The 21,580-nt window shown below is 38.6% G+C and overlaps 2 protein-coding genes across 3 annotated transcripts; one reads left to right on the top strand and one right to left on the bottom strand.

Moving 5' to 3' along the window:
* Window positions 1–1,030: 1,030 nt before the first annotated feature.
* LOC103510619 (pumilio homolog 1-like) lies at window positions 1,031–17,980 on the bottom strand. Its single transcript, XM_008475298.2, has 7 exons — window positions 17,720–17,980; window positions 16,605–16,723; window positions 7,491–7,617; window positions 3,245–3,453; window positions 2,678–2,832; window positions 1,989–2,140; window positions 1,031–1,251 (listed from the first exon to the last, which is right to left on the bottom strand). Exons 2-7 carry the CDS (start codon window positions 16,638–16,640, stop codon window positions 1,031–1,033), a joined length of 900 nt encoding a protein of 299 aa, XP_008473520.1. The 5' UTR covers window positions 16,641–16,723; window positions 17,720–17,980.
* Window positions 10,841–14,947, top strand: LOC103510618. 2 transcript variants are annotated; one of them, XM_008475297.2, is made up of 6 exons: window positions 10,841–11,431; window positions 11,792–11,832; window positions 12,575–12,667; window positions 12,857–13,122; window positions 13,410–13,524; window positions 14,638–14,947. In XM_008475297.2, the coding sequence occupies exons 1-6, from the start codon at window positions 11,237–11,239 to the stop codon at window positions 14,927–14,929; spliced, it is 1,002 nt and encodes a 333-aa protein (XP_008473519.1). In that variant the 5' UTR covers window positions 10,841–11,236; the 3' UTR covers window positions 14,930–14,947. The 2 variants fall into 2 exon arrangements, with proteins under 2 accessions (XP_008473519.1, XP_008473517.1); XM_008475295.2 differs by lacking the exon at window positions 11,792–11,832 and adding an exon at window positions 11,686–11,726 and having other exon boundaries at window positions 10,843–11,431.
* Window positions 17,981–21,580: the final 3,600 nt, after the last annotated feature.

Here is a 21,580-nt window from a genome sequence, read left to right as displayed (position 1 = left end):
TCTATCTCTAGACATTTCGTCAATTGGCTATTACCAGCGGGATCAAAAAATTGAAATCGTCATTTTTCGTCCTACTCAGATTGAAGGAACGACTTCAACTGTCTTCACAAAGCTAAGTGACCCCAAAATACGACCATAGAGCTAAAAAGATGCCAACAAAACAATCTTATATTATAAGAACGAGATCCATTCACAGTTCACATTTCACACACTGATCGCTCTATCTCTAGAACCACAACACCTAGAATTGGTACATACATTGGACTTTGATATATCCGAACCGTATGTGTCATGTCATGTCCCTCCCTCATCAGCTCATCACTTCCATCAGATAGGAGATAAATAATTAGGTGCTTGGATTAAGACAAGGGAACCTGAAAGTAGCCCTTTGAAACAGTTGCCTTCAAAAATTCGAGCAATGCAGTTGCTGCTGCACTTCAACAAAATTCAAGTGCATTTTTTTTTCTGGGAATCGAACCCGGGATCTTAACTTTACCTTGTGTAGCTGAGCCTGTGCTTGGTTAGGTTTACCTTGTGTAGCTGAATGTCATGTCATGTCCCTCCCTCATCAGCTCATCACTTCCATCAGATAGGAGATAAATAATTAGTTGCTTGGATTAAGACAAGGGAACCTGAAAGTAGCCCTTTGAAATAGTTGCCTTCAAAAATTCGAGCAATGCAGTTGCTGCTGCACTTCAACAAAATTCAAGTGCATTTTTTTTTTCTGGGAATCGAACCCGGGATCTTAACTTTACCTTGTGTAGCTGAGCCTGTGCTTGGTTAGGTTTACCTTGTGTAGCTGACCGTTCAGGTCACACAAGCATGTAGTAGGTAATAAAATTGTAGTATGGCACAGTGACTTGAACAACAAATGTGAAAACTCCCATTTAACAGCCGTACTGCCATGCCAGTACGAATATGTTGACAGTAGTGTGACGTTTCTAAAAGCTCATGTTGTCATCTAAAAGATACTGTCGGTGGTTTTTCTGTGGATGGATTGAAAGTAGACTGGATGATATTTTAAAGGATGTTATATACTTACAAGCACGAGGCCTCGCATGCGTGGTTCGAGGCCGTTGTCCTTGCTAGTGGGTGAGGTACCCAATACATATTCCACCATCTTCACGCCAAGACCACTCGAGTCTGATGAGCGAGGGGAGAGAACACCTGCCCCATTATCTGTGCCTGGGAATGTAGCGCCTGGTCTGCGTGCACTCGGTACCATGGCCATACCTTGCGTTACACCGTGATCTATGCAAATAGAATAACAGCAAAGTTGATTTAAGCAAAACTTTCACAATAACGCTACTAAATTTTATAAAGCTCCCCAACCCCAGCCCCTCGGATGAAGAGACTAGAATACTGAATAAAAAATGATAGACAGAAGATCTTGTGGAATGTGGATATTGCGGGATATTTGATTTGATTTCCTGTTGCCCTGCCTAGGTTAATTTTCGCATACTTTCACCAAAAGTATATAAAAACCCTTTTACCAAAAATCACGCAGTGAGTACACGCTTTATTCTCCGAACCCACCTACTGAGTCGGACTTTTACCTAAACTTGAAACTTTCATTTCGTTCAGGGAGGAAAAACATGGTATGAAAACCACGAGGTTGAATATTTGCTGAAATTTCCTCTGACCCCGTAGCTATGTGAGTGTGAGTACACAGGAACTTTATACCAGAACCAGTCCATCCATCTCTACTAACACTACAGGGTAAACCGCCTCGCCTTCGCTCTTTACAATGAGAAGAAACAAGAAAATCAGTTTTCATTCACTTTATTGAACTCGAGAGACACAAAACCTGCCTCATCTACCCTCCTCTTCCCCCCTACGAATTTATGTATTAAAATTAACCAGTAGACACATTCCATTGGTATAAAGTAAGGGTTTGTAACCGGACTTTGTAAGTTCTCATCCGGGCATTATACACCAGGCAGGCAGAGCTGATGAATTCCATTCTCGCTCTACAAGAAAAGCAAAACCTGAAGAATCACTGAACCTGGCTGGTTTCTGATGAGAATGATGAACCGCCGCCTGTACAGCCGCTAGTTCAGAACCATCATCAGTGGGGGAGGGTTGACGGGACCCCGGGGTTCTACTATAGCACACCACACCTCCTGGTCCACTACTGTATCTGTTCAGAGAATAACAATAATACATTTAATTAATATAGAGCGACCATTACATTACGTTTCACAGAGGCCTATGCTTCTCGAAAACAATCCAACCTATTGAAAACAACCTTTAGGGGGATTCATTTTGGGTTATGCGGAGTTCTTCAAAACCTTAAATGAGATCCCCTGTACATATACCTTTGGCATATCTCTCTGAAAGCTCACTATACATCGGTAGGTTTAAGTTTGAGCTCAATGCAATAGGGAGGGTCAGAGTTATGTCCTTTTTCTCTTCACAACTGGGAAGAGAACCGAAAGTGGGCATCACATTTTAAAATACGATTTGTCAGGTTATTCTGATGTTTTATCACAAAATGTCCATGTACACATAACCGTGCCATTCAGAAATTTCAGCCCTGAGAGTTTCACCCTGATCGGGACCGAATTTCTAAATCTCACTTGTAAGTTCAAATTTTGGTAGATACCGTTAGAGACCTTTTTTAAGCGACCCATCGTCTTTTGATGATTCCCTTGTATAATTGGTTGGTTGTACTCACTTGTATTTGTCTTCGTTGTCAATACCGTTCTGCACCACAGGGACCATACCATTGGTCTGAATAGCGCCACTAGCATCCACTAGTTCCTTCTTCACGTCATAGGGGGAGGCCGGAGCCTTGTCCTTCTCCTTCTTTACATCGGAGCCGTCAGAATTCTAACCAGAAAACAACACAATTATATTATACGAGGTACGCCTTTTAATTTGACATTCCCTTTCCTATTACCCGCTTAACATTATCCGTTCAGGTAAGAAAACAACACAATTATATTATACGAGGTAGGCCTTTTAATTTGACATTCCCTTTCCTATTACCCGCTTAACATTATCCGTTCAGGTCACACAAGCATGTAGTAGGTAATAAAATTGTAGTATGGCACAGTGACTTGAACAACAAATGTGAAAACTCCCATTTAACAGCCGTACTGCCATGCCAGTACGAATATGTTGACAGTAGTGTGACGTTTCTAAAAGCTCATGTTGTCATCTAAAAGATACTGTCGGTGGTTTTTCTGTGGATGGATTGAAAGTAGACTGGATGATATTTTAAAGGATGTTATATACTTACAAGCACGAGGCCTCGCATGCGTGGTTCGAGGCCGTTGTCCTTGCTAGTGGGTGAGGTACCCAATACATATTCCACCATCTTCACGCCAAGACCACTCGAGTCTGATGAGCGAGGGGAGAGAACACCTGCCCCATTATCTGTGCCTGGGAATGTAGCGCCTGGTCTGCGTGCACTCGGTACCATGGCCATACCTTGCGTTACACCGTGATCTATGCAAATAGAATAACAGCAAAGTTGATTTAAGCAAAACTTTCACAATAACGCTACTAAATTTTATAAAGCTCCCCAACCCCAGCCCCTCGGATGAAGAGACTAGAATACTGAATAAAAAATGATAGACAGAAGATCTTGTGGAATGTGGATATTGCGGGATATTTGATTTGATTTCCTGTTGCCCTGCCTAGGTTAATTTTCGCATACTTTCACCAAAAGTATATAAAAACCCTTTTACCAAAAATCACGCAGTGAGTACACGCTTTATTCTCCGAACCCACCTACTGAGTCGGACTTTTACCTAAACTTGAAACTTTCATTTCGTTCAGGGAGGAAAAACATGGTATGAAAACCACGAGGTTGAATATTTGCTGAAATTTCCTCTGACCCCGTAGCTATGTGAGTGTGAGTACACAGGAACTTTATACCAGAACCAGTCCATCCATCTCTACTAACACTACAGGGTAAACCGCCTCGCCTTCGCTCTTTACAATGAGAAGAAACAAGAAAATCAGTTTTCATTCACTTTATTGAACTCGAGAGCCACAAAACCTGCCTCATCTACCCTCCTCTTCCCCCCTACGAATTTATGTACAATTAAAATTAAAACCAAACTTCACATTTGCAAGAGCTTCCAGACTTGGGTTCCTTCTGTTCACAGATCTATGCAGTGATTAATCAGAATTCTACAAAGATAAATCGATAGAGAGAGGTATTCGATAAGTACATCGCATAGGTATTTGTTCTTGGCTCAATTAAAATTAAAACCAAACTTCACATTTGCAAGAGCTTCCAGACTTGGGTTCGTTCTGTTCACAGATTTATGCAGTGATTAATCAGAATTCTACAAAGATAAATCGATAGAGAGAGGTATTCGATAAGTACATCGCATAGGTATTTGTTTTTGGCTTGTTGTCCTGATTACTAAAGAAAACAACGTGTCTACACACCGTACCAATACAAAATCTATCGGTTTCTTTGGAAATGAAGGGTCGGAACTGGACACTACATACAAACTTTTCTTGCTACACAAAAACCTGTAGGTACCAATACAAAATCTATCGGTTTCTTTGGAAATGAAGGGTCGGAACTGGACACTACATACAAACTTTTCTTGCTACACAAAAACCTTTGTCTTTACACTCAGCAGTCATGATCCCCCCAATATTGAGTGCAATTTCCCAAGCTGTATTGAGCTATTGAGGCGAGTGCAAAGTTCTGTCAACTGACAGGGCACAGGGTACCCTATAGATAATTTCCACTGGAGAGTCAAGTCACCAGTCCTTCTTGTTCACCTTGGCAGAGTTCATTGTAACTTGCTATTAGACTATAGTACGTACTTCTTACATTCTATAAATACAGGGTTCTTCATATTATACTCAGAATACATAGGCGAAACCCTTTCTGTTCCTAGCAATGTATTTGGTGGGGATTTCATTTTTATGATCAAAAAATTGATTCGCCAAGATAGCACACGAGCTCATGTGACGTGAAGGCAGTGTGTTTCTACCTTAAGAAATGGTTGGCAGATTAGGTTGTTTCTTTGACTATTGTGAAAGCCGGGATATTTAAATCCTATCGAAGACACCCTGTATTATTGTACCTCTGTACTTGTTGTATCACCCTGTAATATATCTCTATCTGTAACTAGATGGTTGTTGAATCGTCCGGGCTTCGACCAGTCTCCAGTCACATGACTACTACTGCTGATACTAATGGAGGTCTCATAATCATACCAGACACCAATGGGTTTACTATAACGCTTCCAACAACACATTGGAAGCGTAATTTGGTCGTCATGCGGGCCACTCACGCTCAGACTTAGGTCAGAAGCTTTTGTCGGCGGCCACACACGTTCCGACTGTCTGACAGACTTGGCGTAAGTTAAGTGGCCGGCATAAGTTTTGTACGATATTGCACATAAATGATGTAGTTAGTCTCTTAGAGGTAGAGGCGGGCCACTCACGCTCAGACTTAGGTCAGAAGCTTTTGTCGGCGGCCACACACGTTCCGACTGTCTGACAGACTTGGCGTAAGTTAAATTATTAGCATCCCAACACATGCGGATAAGCACAGCAACCCAAGAAGAACGCAACACCATAATCAAACAACATAAGACGACAAATTAATTTTGCTTTAGAGTCCCGAACATTTTAGTTTTGTGCACATGACGAGGAGTGCAAAAAGGTCGCCTAACCCTGAATCCCTCAGTACGGTTAGGTTACGCTCCAAGTCACTATACGTTCAACCAAAGGCCAAAGGTGAAATATGTTACAGGGGATTAGATGGAAGTCCATGACGGTCATACTTCATATATTATACCTACTACCTACCTATTATCTACATTCTACTGTGTTGCACTCACAATCTCACTTGCTCATAAGTAATATCACCATGTACTTATGTACCCTCCTTCATTGAGACTAAAGGAACTTCTCACCCCATGTGATAGACCTCTGATATGAACATTATCCACACAAAGAAGTAGTTCCAAACAACACTGAAAATGTCCAGCACTAATCCTCTATCTCTCTCTCTCTGCAAAGAGGTCCCAAGTGAGCAAACAACAAACTCTTAAGACCACGGAAAGAAAAGTAGAATTGTTAGCTTTAGAATTGATGAAAAACCAACACTGAGGAAAAGAAAGGAAAAAACGTGTAAAAAACTAGCGAGCCCCAATGTTTTTTTAGGTTAAAAAATTGGAATTTGCGAGAATAGAATGAATGTGGTGTGGTGGGACTGAAATGAGAAATGAAAAAAATCAAAACAATGTCGCTGCTGTCTACAATAGGAAAGAGGATGTACATGGGCCTTGTTCAAAAGAAAACGGGTTTCTCTCTTGGATTTCTCACAACCCTGAACCCTCCTCAACCTTCTCTCCCCCTCCAAACTTCCCCTTCTACCCTAGAGATGCAACCCCCCTACCTAACCTAACCTAGTCACCCTCTGCACTCAATCTAATATGTATATAATAAAAATGAATACCTATTTGTTTGTATGTGTGTGTGTGTGTGTTTGTTCGAACTTTATGCCTGGCCAAACCGCTCATCCGATTGCTATGAAACTTTGTCAACTTATTGCTTGCACTCCCGTTAAGGTTATAGGCTATTTTTCGGTTCGTTTTTGTTAAGAAGCAAGAGCACTAAATGGATGAGTGACATGAAGGGCCATGCCTTAAGGATTTCGGCTAGTACTCAATATAATGTAGGTTAAACCTTTGCCAATATCAAGCAAGACCACTAAATGGATGAGTGACATGAAGGGCCATGCCTTAAGGATTTCGGCTAGTACTCAATATAATGTAGGTTAAACCTTTGCCAATATCCCACTCACGCTCAGACTTAGGTCAGAAGCTTTTGTCGGCGGCCACAGACGTTCCGACTGACAGACTTGGCGTAAGTTAAGTGGCCGGCATAAGTTTTGTACGATATTGCACATAAATGATGTAGTTAGTCTCTTAGAGGTAGAGCCCTTGGTTGAAGAGGGCGGACGTCGAGTCACAACCGCTTATAGCGTGAATGAACAAAATGTGCTCTGCCAAACTTGTGTCGATGGTAGTCTGAGGGTGGTAGAGAACAGGGACTACTTTCCCTCTACCTGAGAGGTAGAGAGGGAAAGCTCATCAATGTTTGGAGAGATCAAGAAATATCATCACAGTTGTTAGAGGTATGAAGTGGGTCATTCACAAAATCAATCAGAATTTGTTGTTCCTAGATTACCCATCTTACCTGAAGCATAACGCATAACCCACCTTTAGTCGTCAAGAAAGTTACTGGATAATAGTGGATATCACAGCAGAACTTGACATACCCTCCAGGAGGAGCAAAACAGTTGTTAGAAGTATGAAGTGGGTCATTCACAAAATCAATCAGAATTTGTTGTTCCTAGATTACCCATCTTACCTGAAGCATAACGCATAACCCACCTTTTGGGGCTGTTTGCCCCTACACTTAAGCCTCAGAGTGGGCGTTTTGTGTATGTAGTTAAGCAGCGCTTCTGCAGTTTCTAACAAGATGGTAGTTGTTATATTTACCTGAAGTACTCCAGGTAGAGTCTCGCCACATTTGATCGTTGAGGTTGAGAATACCGCCACCGCCGGTTTTATGTGAATCTTCCTTGCCTTCTTCAACACCCCATAACTTTTTCGCTGACGGTGCAATCTGAAATCAAAAAACAATAATTCATTAGGTGTACGTTCCTTGATCCAAAACTATCTTCCATTTGACCCCGAAACTTTTTATTCATATTAGCTTTGACTTTGGTAAACACACATATTCGTTCATCTTGCAAAACCTGGCGTACCTACATACAGTCTGTTTAGTGTCATCATTTCCAACCACAAACTTGGTGTAATCTTGCTAAACAAATAATATGAACACAAAATTGAGGCTAATAAAGTAAACAGTGTTGCCAAATTTCAACTCGTGAACACATTCTAGTCCTGCTTTACAAATTACCATTTCATTCTATCTATCTATACATATCATATATATAAAAAGGGAAATGTGGACGGGTCATGTATTTTCATTTATGTATGTCTGTTCCGAATTGTTTAGAGACAAACTATGATAGATAATCAAAAAAGGGTAAACGAGACCCCCTAGTAAAATTGTCGTATCTACCAAACACAAAAAAAAAAAAATTATCAGACCTTTAAAATTCCCACCAACCGTTCCCCGAGTATGGGCCTTTTCTGACGGCCAAAAATGTCCCATAAGAAATACACTATGGGAGTAGAGACGCGAGGACATCAACACGAGGAGAATCTTTTTCCTCAGCAGAGTTTTAGCTTCATGTACAGTTTCCTTTGTAGTTTTTTCCGTAATTCTATGTGTTTCTAGTTTTCTCCGTTGAACATTCGACTTTGTATGAAATTGTTACCTACTCCTCACATATCCACTGAAGTTAAGCAACGTTGAGACGTGGTTGGGTAGGCTGGATGGAGAGACCACCTAGGAGATTCTTTTTTTTTTTTAGTTTATTTTCTGAATGCGACTTTGAATTATTTACGGACATATCACTGAAGTTAAGATACGTTGACCATGGTCGGTGTTTGGATGGTAGAATATCAGGGAATAGTTTTCAAATCCATTCCCCTCCCCCTTTTATCTTCATTTAGTCATTGGGGAGCGCGTAGCGCGACCGTATTTTCTCGAAGTGAAAAGCCAGTAGGGAGCGCGACCATATTCTATCAAATTGCGAAGCCAATAGGGAGCGCGTAGCGCGACCGTATTCTTTCAAAGTGAGAACCCAATGAGGAATGCGTAGCGCGACCGTATTGTTTCAAAGTGAGAAGCCAATAGGGAGTGCGGAGCGCGACCTTATTCTCTCGAAGTGCGAAGCCAACAGGGAGCGCGCAGCGCGACCATATTCTATCAAAGTGCGAAGCCAATAGGGAGCGCGTAGGGCGACCGTATTCTTACAAAGTGAGAAGCCAATGAGGAGCGCGTAGCGCTACCGTATTGTTTCAAGGTGTGAAGCTGTAAAGCTAATTAGGAGCGCGTAGCGCGACCGTATTCTCTCAAAGTGAGAAGCCAATAGGGAGCGCGCAGCGCGACCATATCCTATCAAAGTGCAAATCCAATAGGGAGCGCGTAGCGTGACCGTATTCTTTCAAAGTGAGAAGCCAATGAGGAGCGCGTAGCGCGACCGTATTTCCTCAAAGTGAAAAGAAAATAAGGAGCGCGACCTCATTCTCTCGAAGTGCGAAGCCAACAGGGAGCGCGCAGCGCGACCATATTCTATCAAAGTGCGAAGGCAATAGGGATTGTTTCAAAGTGTAAAGCTAATGGGGTGCGCGTAGCGCTACCGTATTCTATACAAGTGCGAAGTCAATAGGGAGCGCGTAGCGCGACCGTTTTTTTATAAAAGGTGTACTTAAAGCCAATAGGGAGCGCGTAGGTAGTGCAACGGTAGCATTCTTTCTGGTCAGGATTCCTACTGACGGAGAATTTTTCTTTTACTAAACTATAGAATTCATTCAAGGAGTCCCCACAGGTGCCCTAAAGGTCCAAAGGTTCGATTAGGCCCAGGCAGGCAGAGCTGATGAATTCCATTCTCGCTCTACAAGAAAAGCAAAACCTGAAGAATCACTGAACCTGGCTGGTTTCTCGTCTATACACAACACATGTGTACAATGATATATCGAGTATAGTAATACAAGGCACTGCTAATCAATAGACCGGGTATGATCACGGCGAAGTAATTGGATGTCCGAGGATCAAATAGAACGCCAATATTTTCCGCTAGGGCACCAACATTTTCATCCAAGATGAAGTCAATACAGTCATGTTGCTGGGTGAGTATACCCGATGAACGGTGGCGCCCTATCACATTGTATAATATACTGAAGTGTTGTATAATGGAGAGTAGCCTTAGCATCGAGCCAGGATTTAACCTTGAAATGTTCTTCGTGTTTTTATTATAAAATCGTCTCGGAGATATGTGAGGTTTCTCAGATGAGGATGCAAGTGTCTGTCTAGAACTCACTCTGTATCTAGAACCTATCAATATCAAGGCATGGGTTCTGTGACGAAGGTGTCTACAATCTCATGGTACTCAATCAAAAGGTCCAAGTACAATTTCAAGTCAAAGTATTCTTTAACTTCTGAGAATGCTCGGCGACAACACCTGAACAGTCTCCAGAGCGCGTAGCGCGACCGTTTTTTTATAAAAGGTGTAAAGCCAATAGGGAGCGCGTAGGTAGTGCAACGGTAGCATTCTTTCTGGTCAGGATTCCTACTGACGGAGAATTTTTCTTTTACTAAAACATTCTAAACCGTGGCGAAGCACGGGTAACCTGCTAGTTTTGTATAAATTTGGCGTATTTTTCCACCTTGTCTTCTAGAGAGGACAAAATACAGCAACCCAAGAAGAACGCAACACCATAATCAAACAACATAAGACGACAAATTAATTTTGCTTTAGAGTCCCGAACATTTTAGTTTAATTTTCGATGGTCAGTTTTTAGTGCCAAAACGCGTTTTGAGGTCCCCAGAGCCTAAATCCAAAGTTTCAGCCATTGGTCCGTGTGTGTGTGTGTGTCTGTCTGTAAACAAAATATCTCAAGAACGGTAAGAGTCAGAGACTTGAAATTTGGCATGCAGCTGTCAAATGTGACAAGGATACGACACGAAACTTTTGGTTAAGATCGGTGCAACGGTTGGCGACCTATCAATATCAAGGCATGGGTTCTGTGACGAAGGTGTCTACAATCTCATGCTACTCAATCAAAAGGTCCAAGTACAATTTCAAGTCAAAGTATTCTTTAACTTCTGAGAATGCTCGGCGACAACACCTGAACAGTCTCCGGGCCCTAGTCCCTTTTACAAGGTGCTGAGTTGAGTAAAAATATTGAACGTGAAAAATTTTCTTGACGCAGAATGTAGAAAGGAAGTCTTGGCCAGATGAACTCGCGTTTTAGGAGTAGTCCAACTTTCAATTTAGATGAGATGTGAGGCAAAATTTCCCGTACTATCTCGCGCCTCCAAGTCACCCAATAAAATGATTTAGCGGCAGAAAGCTCGTCGAAATCGGCAGAACTTTACCGGGAAAAGCATTGGTAAAATATTGTCTCAGAAAACCCAAAACCTCTAATTGTATCAGCAGGGAAAGGTTTAGTAAGCTCAAGGAAACCTACCATCAGCAAAAACTTTGACTGAATTTCTTGGCAAAAATAACAGCTAGAAGAAACAAACAACCAGCAATGAAATTATAATGAGAAAATAAAAATAATCAAAAGACAGATCAAAAAAACCTAAATCTGAATGAGTGACACAAATGACGAAGATAATACCGATACCAAGTTCCCCACAGGTTTCATTATTACTCGTGGTTATTGTTCTCGCCTCACAATGTTCAGGTCTGGATCGACACCGACTACCCGATGACATGCCATTCAGTTATACAGATGATTTGGCCATAGTCAACCGATATAACAACTATCACAAGAAGGAGCCCAAGCTTCAGACTCAAGTAAGTAAGTAAAGAAGTAAGGGGAACGCTTAAACAGTTACGTGAAAGCACAAAGCAAGTTTCATGTGTTACCTCGATGATTCATTATTCCGATTATGATAAGATTTAGCAAATAATCATGTTAAGATAAAGGGGATTCGCTCACTAGATTTTGGGCTCAATCAGGTTTTGGGACTTTTTCGCAAGTTTAAGACTTTCGTTTAGAGTGTCCTAACTTATTATTTGTTCTAAGTTCTTCTATTTAATTTTTCCAGATCGTGTCAAGGTATACCATAAACTTTGCCCATGACAATAACAACAGTAATCTGTTTAGAGTGTCCTAACTTATTTGTTCTAAGTTCTTCTATTTAATTTTTCCAGATCGTGTCAAGGTATACCATAAACTTTGCCCATGACAATAACAACAGTAATCATGTACTTAAAAGGTCTAAAATTCAAATTTTATTTTCCGTTCTAATGAAAGAGTTCAAAGATGTGTGACGTCAGACTTTATAAGAGGTTTGACAGAGGGAACTGTAACTGCTATGGTCTTATCGTCCCGAAATCGAAGAGAGAAGGTGTGTGTGTGTGTCTGTCTGTAAACAAAATATCTCAAGAACGGTAAGAGCCAGAGACTTGAAATTTGGCATGCAGCTGTCAAATGTGACAAGGATACGACACGAAACTTTTGGTTAAGATCGGTGCAACGGTTGGCGACATTTTACCGCTTTTTGGCGGTTTTCGGTGTAATTCAATAATATCTCGGCAACAGTATGAGCTAGAGACTTGAAATTTGGTATGTAGTCCACAAATGAGACAAGAATGTAACACAAAACTTTTGGTTAAGATAGGTGCTGCGGTTGGCGGTATTTTGACCGCTTTTTTGCGGTTTTCGACCGTTTTTTGGCGGTTTTCAGCTATACTGACTAAAAGGTTAGAGATATTGTAAAAGTTACAAGAGAACATAAAAATAAGCATCATTCAATAGGATAAGGAAAGTCGTGTGATGTTCACACCAGATTTTTATGTATTATTTTTTTTAAAGGGCCGTTTAGACGCTCAGTTCCGGACTGCAGTCCGGACTGCCGTCCAAGTTTGATGAAAGTTTGAGCGTGTAAACACTAGTTTGATGGTTTGCGCAAACCAAAAAAATCTTCAACTTGTCAACAGTAATCCGTACAAAGCTAGGTGGCTACCACGACATTGGACAACCACATCTGGTGGATCTTCACTCAAACCCATTGGCAACACTGTAAAGTAAGTTCATCAAACATTGACTGATCAGGGAATTGAACCTGGATCTTTCCGCACTCACAGAGAGGATACCACTGGATCAATCCTGCCATAAGCTCAAGGCTTCTTTTCACCTTATATAATTATATCTTATCTAATGGACATGATTCTACTAAGGGTTTAACCATCTACTACAGTAAATCCAAATTTCAGATTGTCTGCAGAACAAGATACATGGGAGACCACTGACTCGTCAGAACCCCTGACCTGTTTCTTCTGTAACGTCACTAGTCAAGGCGTCCACGGCAAGGATTGTAACGCGCACAGCGGCCACCTCGAGCTGTGTGGACGTGACTTCAATATTTGTTTACAATATTGTGATGCCAAGCTAAGCACTACGGTGAGAACGTGTGGACGCAGCCATAGGACACCAGGCGACTTCAACTGTCGTACAATCAGAGGCTCAGTACCCAGCCTAGGTAATAACACAAGCTACTATTAGCAAATCAGTGAACCGTAGATATCGCTCGGAACAAGACACCTATGGGAAGAAGGATAGAGGTGCAAAAAAAGTCCTTCACTTCATGTGGTGAAGATGTGTAAGTAGTGTAAGTACCTAAAACTTTTCATCTACATCGGACCAACTGTAACTGTTCAACAGCTGTCCCCTCTCCATTTCTACAACGATGAGATTCCACCTTGCTTTGCTATACAAAGGTGCCAAGTTCTTATACTATGTATACTTAATATTATCCTGTATTTTCAGCTCACTGTTCAGAATGCAGTACATCCGGTTGTAACCAAGGTATGAACTGTCGTCTGGATCTGCCCTATCATCAACTTTACGTTCAACCACCCATGAGTCTGCTATGGACTAATAGGTAGGTAGGTGTGATACTATGGAGTCTACTGTGAAACACAAAGCTCTATTTCAGAACTAGTCTAATAAGTAAGGAAGGAAGTCTTTTTTCATAGAACGTAACGTTTCTGTTAGTTACTCTTAGCTGAACTCTTTCTCAACGCACGGGAGCAACTTCTTACCACCAAACAAACCTGTAGGTAAGTAGGTACTTAACCAGTGTGTTTGGGAAATAAGATCACCCCTCTCATCTCTCCAGTCTCAACTAGGTAATTTATTATTTGTTAGGTTTATTTTAGACATCCTAGGTATTAGCTTTATTCTTACCTTTTATATTATTAGTGGATAATTGTGTTTTAAAAATTGAACGTGTAAACACCTGTTCAGTCCATACCTCAAGCCTACCGTCAGTCCTCACTCAGTTTTTGTGATAACAACAGTGTTTTTCTATTGTACCTATTATAATTATTTTGATACAATAAGGCGAGAATTATCACAATACTGAGGTTTAGTCCGGGACTGAGCGTCTAAACGGCCCTCATTAACTGTCATAACCTCATAACAAGGAAGAGAGAAAGAAGGAATATCATTATCATAGGATAGAAGAAACCCAGCCTACTCTAGAAATTGGTCAGGAACTCTAGCACCCTAGCTCAGCAGCACGTATCCGTCCAGATACCAACCACGCGCAATGTTGCTTACTTCAGTCAACCATTGGGAACTTAACTGGTGAGCTATAAGCAAATAGATGAAAAACTACGAAATTTTGGCCCATTTTAAACCGATTTTTCGATTCTCCCCTCAATTCTCAAGGTCTCAAAGTAGAAGTTTTTTTTTTTTATCCATCGAATCCGGATTCGAAGGATTCAAGAATCTGGATTTTCCGGATTCCCTCCCTTTCATTTTTCTATCAAAGAGATATTTTTTACCTACTTCTCTCTTTGGGATCCCTACCACTATGAACCAAACGAATCCAGTCCTCGAGTGGATCCTTTGGACTCACACACACTTCTCCCCACCGTACTTAAACAATCCTAAAAGGAAAAAAAAAAACCTTTTGAAAAGTTGCTTCATTTAGAAATGGTGTCCCGATGATTATTATTACTATTCAAATTGTTCAAAACAATCAATCAAGGATGAATCCAAATCGATCTCAAAACATCAGCAGCACTCTCACAGCCAACACACCTGCCTACCGAACTGTTACCAATGAGACCAACACAACAGTTACCAAGCCAGAAATAACTACTATGGACCTGGATGCAGAATATGGACCTTACAATGAAAGCGCTAATAAAGCCCTCGTCGAAAATCATGACTATGTGTACGGACGTGGACCCCGTCACAGTGTGAAGGCCATAGTTTGGATGGCGGTCACAATGTGCTGGGTAGTGAACAAAACAATAAACATAGGTTTCCAATTATGAGATTTTGCTCAACCTAAACCTAAGCGAATATTTATTATAGAACATAATCACACACATAAGTATTATGCAAGTGAATCATATAAGACCATATAGTATATAGCTACCCGAATACACATATTATTATGAATGTAACCATGTGGGATGAACAGGTACTCATCTAGTACCTATTATTTAAACACTACCAACAATAACAAAACACTGTCTTGGACGACTAAAACTAAAAATATATTCAAGGCCTACCCGAATACACATATTATTATGAATGTAACCATGTGGGATGAATAGGTACTCATCTAGTACCTATTATTTAAACACTACCAACAATAACAAAACACTGTCTTGGACGACTAAAACTAAAAATATATTCAAGGGAAAGTCTGGTGTAGACTCAACATCAACATGATAATGAAAATGTGTTCACCACATGTTCTTTATAATCTCCCCCTTGAGAAGATATGAAGTAGGAAGTACCCTATTCCTTCTCTATCTAACATACCAAGTATCCAATGTAAACAAAACTTGGGATTTTTCTTGTATAATGTATCAAATGAACTACAAGATCTTCATATTTAGTCCCACTGGAGTGTTACGTCTGTTATGAGTAAAATAGAATATCCCTGTCCCTATTATTACTTATGGACCTTCTGCCCAGACCACAATGAAAATTTACTTGTGTCCTAGCTAGAAAGCTAAAGCTATTGAACTGATAATATCCGTGGGATCTATGGCTTGTTCCTAAAAGCAACTTCTCACTATGCACTTCCAATTTTGCAAATAAGCAAGTTTAGTATGTACCTACTTACCTATATTGATGTCACAGTAACTTTTGAAAAGTGTGAAATGCTATTAGCAATCTTTGTTCCAGCACAAAGGCTCTCTCTTTATCAGAGCACATCCACATATCAAAACTCTAGTTAGGGATCATGGTGATCATGACAAATTGGTATAGGTACAAAACCACATTAACGTCTTGCTTCTTGTACCTACTGAGTATAAAAACCATCAATGCCACAACTGGTCACCTAATATCCTAGCAATGATCAGACAAAACTCAAATGGTCCTTCATTTCCTACAAGGTTGAATACTTAACCCTGAACTATCTTTCTGATCCTAATATCCTAGCAATGATCAGACAAAACTCAAATGGTCCTTCATTTCCTACAAGGTTGAATACTTAACCCTGAACTATCTTTCTGATTCATTCTCATTTCATTCTAAAAAGGTGTTTTACATTAAAAAAAATAAAAAGGTTCATCTCAACAACAAAAAAAGTAACCCAGTAGGTACTTTTTTATTTCCTTTTTATTAGAAAAAAGGGTAATTTTTCAGCATTAATTACCAAAACAAAATATTATTTTACATAACTTCTACAAGGTGATAGAAGGAAGTATTCTCCTCTCTGTGAAATGATAAAAGGGAATATTCTCCCTTCTATGAGGTGATAACAGAGTAGTATTCTCCTTTCCATTATTTTTTTTTTTTTTTTTTTTTTTTTTTTTTTTTTACTTATTTTGCTTTTTTGTTTCGGAACCATTATAAAATAAGTAAGAGGTACTTGCCCACTAACCAAAAACAGTCAGTGATCAAGTGATTTTGACCTAAATTATAAGACTAAAAGCCAAGTTGTTCTGAGCCATTGAAATTCATGCAAATGAAACATCTATCAGAACTCACCATATCTTTGACATCCATCATTTCCATTTGCATCATGTCATAAAACTATCCAATAGAGATGAAATTGTTTTGTTCACAAGCAACTAAACTAAATGTCTATTAAGTATGATACACAATGTCTAGAAATATGTAAACGTTCAGTGGAATGGTCACTGAATAATTAAAACTAGGTAGATGCTTAGGTACTATTTAAATAAAATACCTAAACAAGTAAAAGTGTTTATTTTACTGAAAAAAGGAGCAAATTTATCCTTATATTTCAGAAAATTGGCAAGGTTTAACCTCTAAGTTCAAACAATTTTATCTGAAGGCAATCTCTACCATTCAACCCTGGGCTGAACAAAAACATTTTTCCCATACCAAACATATTTCAAACAATTTACCAAGGGTTGGAATTTTGGGGATAAAATAGGTAAGTAGATATCTCATTTCACAAGAATTCCTGCTGTAATCAATAATATGGAATTTCTGGTAAATTTTTAAAAGGAAATCCCCATGTTTCCCATACCAAACATATTTCAAACAATTTACCAAGGGTTGGAATTTTGGGGATAAAATAGGTAAGTAGATTATTTGTTAGGTTTATATTAGACATCCTATGTATTAACATTAAGGCTTGGGCTTGGGAGTAGAAAAACACAAATACCTAGTATCCAGTAATAATAGAAACGGTAAGAATAAGGTAAGTAGATATCTCATTTCACAAGAATTCCTGCTGTAATCAATAATATGGAATTTCTGGTAAATTTTTAAAAGGAAATCCCCATGACTATGTCTTCAACCTAGGTACCTGGTACCTATCATGCAAAAAAGTTAAATATTTGAGGTTATGCCTGAAATGGTACAGGCCAAAGTTGAAAATATTGTTGGACTGTGGATAGGAACATTGAAATCACACAAATAAATCAAATAATATTAATTGATCTGTATTAATAGCTGATAAAAGAGGATTTTTTAATCTGATAAGGTAAAAAAGATAGGAAATCAGACCCCCCCCCCTTTCTCAAATTCAGACATTTGATGAAGAATGGTTTGCTTGAGACATGCAAACTTTGTACCTAGAATGCTAAAATATCCTTTCCAGATTTTAATGTACAAATAAAATCAAAACTTACAATACAAGAAATTAATAATGAAATATTTGAGAAAAGTATCTTCACGTTCAAAATGATTCACTTTTTTATCAACACAAAAATCAAGGTGTTTAAATTTAAGGTGCTCTCAAATCTCGCACAGAAATGAGAAATCAAGAACTTTCCAAGTTGTGATTGAACAGAGTTTTTATGATACACTATTTATGTTTTATTCACAAATATGATTTAGAAATGTACAATTTATCAGTTGAATTCATGAAAATGTACAATTTTAAAAGAACAAAACCGTTTATGTTTTATTCACAAATATGATTTAGAAATGTACAATTTATCAGTTGAATTCATGAAAATGTACAATTTTAAAAGAACAAAACCGGGAAATTTACAAAAAGCACGAGATTTCTTCAAACTCGAAACTCGAGTCTCGCGACTTCTTTTGTTTCGAAAATGAATGAAAATGAAAATAAACAAAAACAAAACCAACATGCCGGCAATAGTCACGGAGGTAAAGAGGTGAGAGATACAGCGTACAGTTCTTCTCCAGTGAAGCCATTATTATTGTTTTTTACTTTCCTTATCCTATATTAGGAGTAATCGGGTCAAATTTTCTTTTTCTTTTTTTTTTTAAGAGGTTTAAAATTTCGATACTTTAATCACTTTAATGCCATCTGTAGACAAACCGCGTCAATATTTTCAGAAATAACAAAAAGGAACCTCTAGTGGACTTTCTGACGAACAACTCGGTATAAGGTTGAGCCTTGTGATCTTCACACAAATCACTCCAGACTCCCATGAAGAATTACGTCAAAAAAAGATGAAAAACATCTCTGCCAAGATAAGGGTTGACTAGTCGACAGAGGTTATTTTTTTTTTCAAGAGGTTTGACAGAGGGAACTGTAACTGCTATGGTCTTATCGTCCCGAAATCGAAGAGAGAAGGAAGACAGGATAGGAAAAAGCCAGCCGTTCCGAGAACGAACATTATCCCATCAGCTTAGTTGGTAGGATAAAATCCGCCCGGGCGGATTTTATCCTACCAACTAAGCTAACTAGGCTGGCAAAAAAGATCTTTTATTTTCACTGCCCTGACGCAAAGACCAGAGCAGACGCACTACCAACTACCAACTAAGCTAACTAGGCTGGCCAGGTTATTTCTTTTCTTACTACCTATTATGGAGTAGATGGTAATTATGGTGTAACATATTCATATTGCCCATTTTGTTCAGTGCAAAGTTATGTTTATATCCCCCTATGAAATACACTATTGTGTGGGACAGCGAGCGCCATTGTCAAATATTTCACGCCATTTTATTGAAATCAAGGTTGACTCCAAACAGATGATGGTCGATTAAGGAGTTGGGCAGACGTTTAGATTTTTCATTGTTTTCTGTTTGGGAAATTTCAGTAGACACTCGGTGGGTGTCAGTTCTAAACGGGGGGCGAATTTCCTTGTTTGCCCATCAGATTAGAAAAGTGGTCGAGATCTAAACACCAAAAGATACTCTACCTCTACACATTAATGTCACTATTGGAATAGGTAGGTAGGTACCCTAGTATCGTTAACTTCACGTGAGGAACATTTTTCTAAACTTATTAAATAAGTTTAGAAAAATTTATGTAATGTTAAAGATAGAATACGGACTGTTAAAGATAGAATCCAGTTGAAAATAGCACCGAAACATTCTGACAATGAAAAATAAACGCAGTTCAAAAATGCGATCTTTTCAAACAGAATAATACCAAAAATCTCTCTGATTCCTGCAGAGATGTTTCGGTATTCTCATTAATCTCAGCCTGGTGTTTTGGCACCCTCTGATCTTGGAACCAAATTTGATTTCATTTTGATTACCATTCTCACATTTTCGACCAGATTAACTCTAGAGCTGACAATGATGCTCTTTTCACATGTTGATATTATTATGACAGCAAACGGAGGCAAGCCAAAAAACCCTGTAAATATCTTAAAATAACATCGAGTTTGAAGTTGAAATTGTAAATCCTCCAGTTGTATTTCATAGAACAACACAGCGCGTGTTAACATTTCTGTCAGAAGTGTCAAAATATGCAGGATAAGTGAATTAATTCTTGGTAGTTTATACATATACGTAGGTAACTTATTATTATACAGGTAAGTATCTCCTTAGCACCTATAATGTATTATATCTAAAATTCTACACCTACCAATTAACTACTCATAGTTATGAGGAAGAAGAAGACACGAATCACTTCAAATTTAAATCAAAAGTAACGCGTCGCGTCGGTGGTCCGTAAACTTTTAAAGAAGAAGAAGAAGAAGAAGAAGAAGAAGAAGAAGAAGAAGAAGAAGAAGAAGAAGAAGAAGAAGAAAAAGCCTTCTATATATAAGTAGATAATTACATAATTTTGTACATGTATTTTGCAAAAAAAGAAAAAAAAAAATCTCAATCAAAACAATCAGGTCATTGAACTCGGTACAGTGTAATGTAAATGACCTCCAGGGCTTGGTAATGACCTTGTCATCGTAGAATGACACTTCTAACTTGAATGACTGGTTTGTGAAGATTGCAATTGATTATTTATTTTTATCAAATCAAGTCTTGTGTTTATGTTGATACATACCTTATGTTTATAATAACAATAATTATGTTTGCTATAGGATATTATGTTTCATATATTAGGGTTTTAAATTTATAAGGCATTTGCCGATGACTTTAGGAAAGGATAACTATTGCAATACGGTATTGCATATAAATTTTACTCTGAAAAATTCCCAGCATGTACTTTGTATAGCTATGGCTCTTGTTCAACAGATAAAAATTCTTGTTACTTAACAAGAAAGAGAAATAATTTAGTTAAGTAGGTACATAGATATGGACCTATTGTATTGGACTAAACTTTGTTGGACATTCATTATTTTGGGAAAATGAAGTGCTTCAATTGTTCAGAGGACCTGATGTTTTTAAAACAAGAAATGACATTTTGTTTCTTTAGGTAAGTACCTACTTGGTTATTTGAGGTTATTTATTTTCCGAAACTCGATACCTATAGGTATTGTACTAAACTTTGTTCGTACCTAATTCGAAATTTCGAAACAAAATAGGTACCTGTCTATTTCTTTTTCCTTAAATGGCTCAGGAATGCAATGAATAATGGTTTCATTGACCTACCTTATACCTATGTAGGTTTTTGGTAAAATTATTTCTAACAATGCGCCAGGAAATTGAAATTGATTTGCTGGACACAAATCTTTTGAAAATTCTCTTGAATAGAACATCACCAACCAATACCTACTGAAACTTGGAACTTATAAAACATCTTCTTTCTGACTTGAAATACCTATGTCTCAGAGATTTTATTAAACAAAATACCTATGTAATCTAAAGATAAAAAAAAACTTAAAATGAAAAATTGTGTTCGAAAATATCGAAGCAAAAATTCCTAAACTTAAAAAATGGGAAATCAAATCTGCTGTAAGTAATTTGTAAGATTTTCAAAGAATGTTTAGATCCTTATCATTCTAATAGGTATCTAGCAAGTTATAAAACTTTACATTTTTTGATAAAAAAAATATCAAACTGGTAGTCCACAAGTCCACTTTCAATTTGATATTTTGAAGAAAAATATGTTCTGAGTGGATTTACATACATGAATGATACAATTGATACATTGGTTACTCGTGCGAGAGTAATATTATGTTTGTTGTGGATACGTCAAATTGCGTCTCTACCTCTCTACTAACGTGATACATACATCTCCACCAATGCTTCCGTTACCTAGTGGGTATCACAGTAGGCTTGCACGTCGAAGGTCTCGGGTTCAATTTTAAAGGCTCTGTGCTTGGAGTTCAGGTTGCCCTTAGCCTCGTCAGGACAATAGATCAGTTGCGCTTACTTGGGTGATGTTT

This window comes from Diaphorina citri, unplaced genomic scaffold (genome assembly GCF_000475195.1).
Source record: "Diaphorina citri unplaced genomic scaffold, Diaci psyllid genome assembly version 1.1 scaffold624, whole genome shotgun sequence".
In the NCBI taxonomy this organism is placed as follows: domain Eukaryota; kingdom Metazoa; phylum Arthropoda; class Insecta; order Hemiptera; family Psyllidae; genus Diaphorina; species Diaphorina citri.
Note: the sequence above shows the minus strand (reverse complement) of the source record. Positions and strands in the feature narration are given on the sequence as shown.

What these genes read in the sequence shown, in the direction of transcription:
- LOC103510618 (XM_008475297.2), top strand. Translation starts at nt 11,237, where the DNA reads ATGACGAAGATAATACCGATACCAAGTTCCCCACAGGTTTCATTATTA. An exon ending in AGCCCAAGCTTCAGACTCAA is followed by an intron (nt 11,432 to 11,791) that starts GTAAGTAAGTAA and finishes TAATTTTTCCAG; the next exon opens with ATCGTGTCAAGGTATACCAT. An exon ending in AGGCTCAGTACCCAGCCTAG is followed by an intron (nt 13,123 to 13,409) that starts GTAATAACACAA and finishes CTGTATTTTCAG; the next exon opens with CTCACTGTTCAGAATGCAGT.
- LOC103510619 (XM_008475298.2), bottom strand. Translation starts at nt 16,640, where the DNA reads ATGATGCAAATGGAAATGATGGATGTCAAAGATATG. An exon ending in TGATGGATGTCAAAGATATG is followed by an intron (nt 7,618 to 16,604) that starts GTGAGTTCTGAT and finishes TTTTGATTTCAG; the next exon opens with ATTGCACCGTCAGCGAAAAA. An exon ending in CAGGTTCAGTGATTCTTCAG is followed by an intron (nt 1,252 to 1,988) that starts GTTTTGCTTTTC and finishes CTATTTGCATAG; the next exon opens with ATCACGGTGTAACGCAAGGT.